Source organism: Sorghum bicolor, chromosome 10, assembly GCF_000003195.3.
Source record: "Sorghum bicolor cultivar BTx623 chromosome 10, Sorghum_bicolor_NCBIv3, whole genome shotgun sequence".
In the NCBI taxonomy this organism is placed as follows: Eukaryota; Viridiplantae; Streptophyta; class Magnoliopsida; order Poales; family Poaceae; genus Sorghum; species Sorghum bicolor.
This window is the reverse complement of record NC_012879.2, coordinates 13,790,808-13,798,064: the sequence shown is the minus strand read 5'-3', so window position 1 is coordinate 13,798,064 and position 7,257 is coordinate 13,790,808. Positions and strand designations below refer to the sequence as shown.

The window sequence follows — 7,257 nt, the reverse complement described above, 5'->3', positions numbered from 1 at the left end:
TAGTATATGATTGGACAATTTTTATCAAATATAAAATATAAATGAAAATACCATAGTATCCATTTTGCAAAAAAAAAAATTACAACTAAACAAGGCCTATATAGCATTGGTATGCAGTATATACATTATTTTGGCTATATTTGGTACTTTAATTCACCTGCTTATAGCTTTGTTCAGGGCCTAGAAATCTCACGGCACGGCCTGTATCATGGACCCACTGCTGGTTCGGATATGTTACTGCCACCTGCTGTGGGCCTTATAGACCGGTTCGGCTGAACCGTCATTGCGCTTGCTCTCAGTAGTCGCCGAGTCCACTTCACCAAATCATCGTTCTGGACTCTTCTCAACTAACGCACGGACGCACTCCGCCCGGAGAGATCATCTCGTCCGCTCCGCTCCAGTTGCGAAGAAATGGAGGTGCTCTGCATCGGAACAGCGGACACCAAGTTGGAGGAGCTGCTCTTCCTCGCGGCGCAACTCCGCTCCGCCCTCGCCGCCACTGGCTCCGACTCTAAGGTATACCCCATCCCCAGTCTTCGCATCGTCTTGTCGTCCCTCGGTACCCCCAGTAGCACCGGCGGAGTTGGAGAGAGTTAGAACTACTCTGGGGGGCCAGTGTTGCTCCTAGCCCTATGCTAAATGCCAGATTTGGTTCGGAAATCTTCATTGTCTGGTCTCATTTGTCTCTGGAGACCGTGTTTTATAATTCTCGGAGGCCATACTAGGAAATTAAACGGAACGGTATCCATTGTTTTGAGTAGGTCCTCCCAATTGCTATTCAGGAACGGAATTTGGTCGAACAGTAAGTTTGCAACTTGCTATGCAAGGACTCAAATTTGCGTGTTCTTCCACATATGATTCTAATTGGAAGGTTAAGGGCTAAAGATAGGTTTGTGAGTTTTAGTGTGAAAGGGCGATATGGCACCCAACAAAATAGGGCGAATTGAGCTATCTCCCATCAAGAGATGCAATATTGTTGGCACCTTTGGCATTTACTTTTCAGTTACAGGCTTACAGCTGCATACTGCAGTATTCCAGGTCAGGAATTATCTAATGAAATTTGGCTAACATGTTGGGAATTTGGGATGGTTTTGCAGGTTCAAGTGAGCATAGTGGATGTCTCCACAACTGAAAAGACAACTGCAAATGATTTCAAAGATATCACACTTATCCCAAGAAATACAATTCTTTCATGCCATTTGGGTGTTGGCCAACATAATCTTCCAGATGACAGAGGTGAAGCAATTGCACTCATGTCAAAGGCTCTTCAGAGCTTTCTGAAAAAAAGATATGACAGTGGTATTCTGGTGGGTGCTGTTGGTTTAGGAGGCAGTGGAGGAACTGCACTAATTGCTCCTGCTCTGAGGTTGTTGCCACTTGGAGTGCCTAAGCTTATTGTATCTACCGTTGCTAGTGGTCACACTACGCCTTATGTTGAAACATCTGATTTGGTCTTGTTTCCTTCGGTTGTTGACATATGTGGAATAAACAGTGTCAGCCGTGTTATATTATCTAATGCTGCAGCAGCTTTTGCTGGAATGGTACATGGAATCTTGTTGGCATCCAATGAGTCTGATGAAACTTCAACAAAGACAACTATTGGTATTACTATGTTTGGTGTTACAACACCATGTGTAAATGCGGTCAAGGATAGACTGAACAAAGAAGGGTATGAGACCCTTGTATTCCATGCCACTGGTGTAGGAGGCAAAGCGATGGAAGACCTAGTTAGGGGTGGTTTCATACAGGTAGTGCATCGTGTCCTTGAATCTTTATATTCTGCCTGGTACTCAGAGCAATCTAGTTAGGATAGGATCTATTTTAGTTCATCTCCCCTGTATATTGTAATGTTTGAACTTTCCTAGTGAGCATAGTGGTTCCTTTTATTTTCTCATGTTTGTAGAGTCTCTCATATTACTTCTATTTGAATTTGAATGCATACAGGGTGTATTGGATGTAACGACAACAGAAGTTGCAGATCATATTGTAGGTGGCATCATGGCTTGTGACGAGACCAGGTTTGATGCAATTATAGAGAATAGGATCCCTCTTGTTCTTAGTGTTGGAGCCTTGGATATGGTAAACTTTGGAGCTCGAGATACAATCCCTCTTGCTTTTGCAGAGAGAAATATCCATGTTCATAATGAGCAGGTTAGCATATCAAAAGTTTTTACTTGATATTATCAGTCACTTTTTTTTACTATCCTTGATCCCAAATGTATGTCCATCTTAGGTGTCTTAACTCCTAGGTCATTTTTTTGAACTTTGACTATAGGGGCTCGAGGCTAGATTAGCCCCCCGTGTGATAGGACGCTAGGCACCCAGGGAACTCTAAGCTTTCCCTCGGCGAGGCCACCCTCCAACTCTAGTGAGAGTGCACCCACAAGGATTCGAACTTTGGTCACTTATTCCAAAGCTAAACAATCATACAGATTGACAACATAAGGTTGACATTACTAGATTTATCATGAAAAATATTTTCATATTTACAATTATTTCTATTTGGGGTCTTGCAGACCGTGTCAATGTCATATGAACATATATTTGGGACAAGAGGAAGTAAATCCTTCAACTTTTTCCCAAAATTTCTATGTATGTATGTAAATACAGTGCTTTGGCGCCACAGGAGTATCTTTAGGGATTTGGTTGTGCAGAATGATGTTACACAAATCATAAGGATGTCAAGATAGTGCTTTGCCACCAAAAAAAAAAAAAAAACTACACCAACCTAGGAGGAACTAGGTGGCATTTTATTTAGAAGAGAATAGACACCCAATTTTGCCTCGGCGAGGACTTAAATCTGAGTGGTCTGGACATGCATCCACACCCTTGACCAACTAAGCTAGCCCAGCGTCATTAGTGCTTTGTCAACAGGGGAGTATCTTTCAATTTCTTTTTGAACACGCAGGAGAGCTGCGTATCATTATATTAAGAAGAATTAAAATGGTGGTCTCGACTTCCGGTCAATAAGTTTGAGTATCTTTCAACTTATCAGTTGTCTTAATGGCGCTCTTGGCTATGTACAATTTCTTAAAGAATTTAATGAAAATTTGTACAAACACTGACTGTTAAAATGTAAAAATTGCAGAGTTCAATTATCCAAGAACTTATGAGCCGAGTCTAGTTTAATTTCTCATGTTCAAGTCCTTGTCGAGGAGAATTTTAGTGCTTATTTCTTCTTAATTAAAAAGCAAAGCCACTCAGTTCCACCTAGGTTGCTTGAGTTTTTTTATTATTTCAAGTACTTTGTGTTTTTTCTATTTCTTGTACCATTAGTAACAACCATGTAACTATTGAAGGTTTCATTGATGCGGACGACCGTGGAAGAGAACAAGAAATTTGCTAGGTTCATTGCTGATAAAATAAACAAATCTTCATCCAAAGTTACTATTTGCCTTCCCCAGAAGGGCATATCTGCAATAGATGCTCCAGGAATGCCATTCTATGACCCAGAAGCTACATCTACACTATTGGGTGAATTAAACACCCTTATAAAGAGAACCGACATCCGAGAGGTTACTCCATGTTTAATAATTATCATTGCTTCTGCATCTTTAGGGTGTCTTTAGTGATCGGAGTTTGTTGGCTCTGGACAGGTGAAGCTGCTTCCTTATCATATCAATGACCCTGAATTCGCAGATGCATTGGTAGATGCATTCTTGAGTATGGATGTAAAGGCCTCTAGTTCAGCCCAACCTAAGCAAGGTCTTAATATAAAAAGGTCCTGTTCTTCAGGACAGAAAATTTCAGATAGTTCTGTTATATGGAGACCTCCTGTGGATTTTCCGGATGCAAAACCAGGTTAGTTATGATTTCACCCCTAGACTCTAGGAAAAAAAGAATTTAATGCACCATAGGCCCTTAAACTTTTTTCGCATTCTCATTTGGTTCCATGAATTCCCAAAATGATCATCTAGGTCCATCAACTTTTTTAGTGGTTCATTTTAAGTTCACTCTATGTCAATCATGGACCTGAAAAGTTGAAGCAGATGATGACTTTGAGAGTTCATGGATTCATATGAGAATAAGGGAAAGTTTAATGACCCATGGTGCATTTCACTGAAAAAATGACCATTTTAGTTCTGATTCTATTCGCATTTCTCATTGTCAAGGAATGACTGTTGCTTCAAACTTTTTTCAGGGTGAAAATAGGATATTGTCAAGTGAATGGAAAAATATGCAACACATCAATTGGTTTGATCCAATGAAATCACAAGCAAAAGTCAGAAACCACACAGTTGAACCAGTAACCAACCATGGCAGAATGAATAATCAGTCACTGCACCTATGACACAGTTATACTAAAAACTATAGTAATAGACCAACCTAAGAGGAACTAGGTGACATTTTATTAAGAAAAAATTAGGCACCCAAATTCACCTTGACAAGGACTTGAACTTGGGTAGTCTGGGTATACATCCACACCCCTCGACCAACTGAGCTAGCTCAGGTTCCTTATGACACAATTATACTCATTTTGACTTCACTTTATTTGTCCAGAAATGTAACACATGTTGAATGGTGTGCTAGGTTCTTTTATCAGCCTTGTCACTTATTACCAATGCTTGCATGTCCTTTTCGAACAAGTGTAGCCCTATTTTCTACTCCTATTAGCATGGAAAAGTACTTGTGTTACAGAACTAGAACAGAGGAAGATCTAAGTTTGAATGAAGTTAAGTGTGTTAAGGACCTAATGTACCTGTGTCAGGTAACTGGAACTTTCCTATTACAAGTCAGAAAAGCCACCGCAGTTAACCAGAAAGCGAATTCTTACATAGCAGGCAGACCATTTATGTACTAGTTCAAGCAGCTTGCTTCAGCTTTTGTTAATGCCATCTTCCTGTTCTTAACTGGCTTCAGTAAACTTATATGTCCTAATTGACTACTCTTCTATGTTGACAGAAACATTGCGGAAGACGCGGTCAATATTACATAAACTAAAGGAACAAATCAGTGAAGGTATTCCAGTTATTGGAGCTGGTGCTGGCACAGGCATATCTGCAAAGTTTGAAGAAGTTGGTGGGGTTGATCTTATAGTGCTGTACAACTCTGGACGGTTCCGAATGGCTGGAAGGGGCTCACTAGCAGGGCTCTTGCCCTTTGCTGATGCAAATGCCATCGTACTTGAGATGGCCAATGAAGTGTTGCCAGTAAGTATCTCAGAATCCGACATCACTCCAATGTCTGTCAACTTTATTTTGCACAACTATTGATATAGATTTAACTTTAGGTGGTTAAAGGAGTTCCTGTTCTTGCTGGGGTATGTGCTACAGATCCATTCCGTAGAATGGAATACTTTCTCAGACAACTAGAAACCATTGGATTTTGTGGTGTGCAAAACTTCCCAACAGTAGGTCTGTTTGATGGGAATTTTAGACAGAATTTGGAGGAAACTGGAATGGGTTACAGGTATATGTTCTACACATTCCAAAATTTTGGAAGTGCAAATTCCATGCCTTACTGTTGTTATCATGAAGCATTGCATAATGATTATAGCTATAAGTTTTTCTGAAGGGGAAGAACACTCTTGCTAGAAGTTGTGTTAACTTGATTATATTTTTTGTTAGCTTGGAAGTGGAGATGATTTCAATGGCTCATCGCATGGGTTTCCTTACTACTCCATATTCTTTCAATCCGGATGAAGCTGCTGCCATGGCCAAGGCAGGAGCTCATATCATAGTTGCACATATGGGTCTGACAACTGCAGGGTCTATTGGGGCAATGACAGCTGCCACTTTAGATGATAGTGTTTTACGAGTTCAGGCCATTGCAGATGCGGCACTTGGGGTTAATCCTGATATTATTGTTCTCTGTCATGGAGGTACATTTCCAATTCTTTGTAATATATTATTCTTAATGCTCTTTTGCAATGATTTTCATTGTGCAAATAATCTAACTTGCATGCACAATTTCATAGGCCCCATATCTGGACCCCAAGAGGCTGAGTTCATCTTGAAGAATACTAAAAGGGTTCATGGATTTTATGGTGCATCGAGCATGGAAAGATTACCAGTAGAGCAAGCTATAACGAACACCGTGAGAGAGTACAAAAGAATTTCCTTAAAATGAGAATCATTGTTCACAGGTGTGATTTGCTGCCTGCTGTTCTTTCGATACACTTCGCAGATTTCTATGTCTGGCTTGCAATGTTAGATTATCCGGAAGCTCGGCTCTTTATTAATCATGTACATTTTCTTACCAATGTATCTTTCTTGTTGGAATATAAACATGGAAGAATAATAAATATTTTCTTTGTCGAGGCTGCGTAGTGTCTTCATTACTACTGTGTACTGTCCTTTTTTATGAGGGTACATGTAAATAAAAATTACAAAAGAAAGATTCCAAAAAATATATTGCATCTTTAGTCTTTGGATATCTTATTTCAATTTTAGCTTTATATCTGGTTCTGAAGGTCTTTGGGCTGTTATTTTCAGACGTAGTATTTGACTCTCCGCGTTATAGTTGTGCGGCAGTTTGTTTCCTCTTGGAGGTGATATGAACCAGGTGCGATAGACTTTTATAGCATCGAGGGTCCATCCCGATTTTTTTACCTTTTAAAATTAATTAATATTTTAAAAATAATCTATCCTAATTTTCATGGTCGTGCTAGACCATGTGATGTGATAATATAACGTTGGTGTGCATGCGGCTTAACCAATTTGCCATGCTAAAAAGAAGTTTTTTTTCTCTCTCTCTCTAAAGTTCATAGCCAGTCCTTGAACTTGTGGGGGTATATTGTTCAGGTCTCAAACTTAGAAAGTGTGTTATTCCGGTCTTCGAACTTAGAAAGTGTGTTATTCTGACCCTTAAACTCTGTTTACGTCCCATATTTATCCAAACGGGTCTGCCCATATGTGAGCTCGCCTCTATCTCTTATCCGTCACCCTGTCTCATGGCAAGGGTTAGCTCATCGGCGCACTACTTGGCATCTACGTGTCGGCCTGCTCAGCAGCGCAGTGTGGGTACGTGGTCAGCTACGACGACGGGTCGCCCAACGTCACAAGGTCTTGTTTGGATGTAGTCGGATTCGTATCAATCCATATGTGTTGGGTAGGTTGGAGTGAAACTTTAAAGTAAATTTCATCCCAATCCACTCCAACACATATGGATTGAGGTGAATCCGATAACATCTGAACAAGGCCTGAGTGTATATAGCTTCGACATGCTAACTCTAGCGGGGAACGACGTGGTGTGGGGCTTCGTCCATGCGGGCACGCACGGCACAAAGCATGCTGTTCACTGGCATCGATGGGCTCC

The 7,257-nt window shown here is 40.6% G+C and overlaps 1 protein-coding gene across 1 annotated transcript; it reads left to right on the top strand.

Annotated features, from left to right (window-relative positions):
* LOC8076406 (UPF0261 protein RA0729) lies at positions 286 to 6,358 on the top strand. Its single transcript, XM_002438206.2, has 9 exons — positions 286 to 516; positions 1,098 to 1,748; positions 1,945 to 2,151; positions 3,300 to 3,515; positions 3,597 to 3,801; positions 4,903 to 5,150; positions 5,231 to 5,409; positions 5,568 to 5,821; positions 5,918 to 6,358. The coding sequence occupies exons 1-9, from the start codon at positions 412 to 414 to the stop codon at positions 6,067 to 6,069; spliced, it is 2,217 nt and encodes a 738-aa protein (XP_002438251.1). The 5' UTR covers positions 286 to 411; the 3' UTR covers positions 6,070 to 6,358.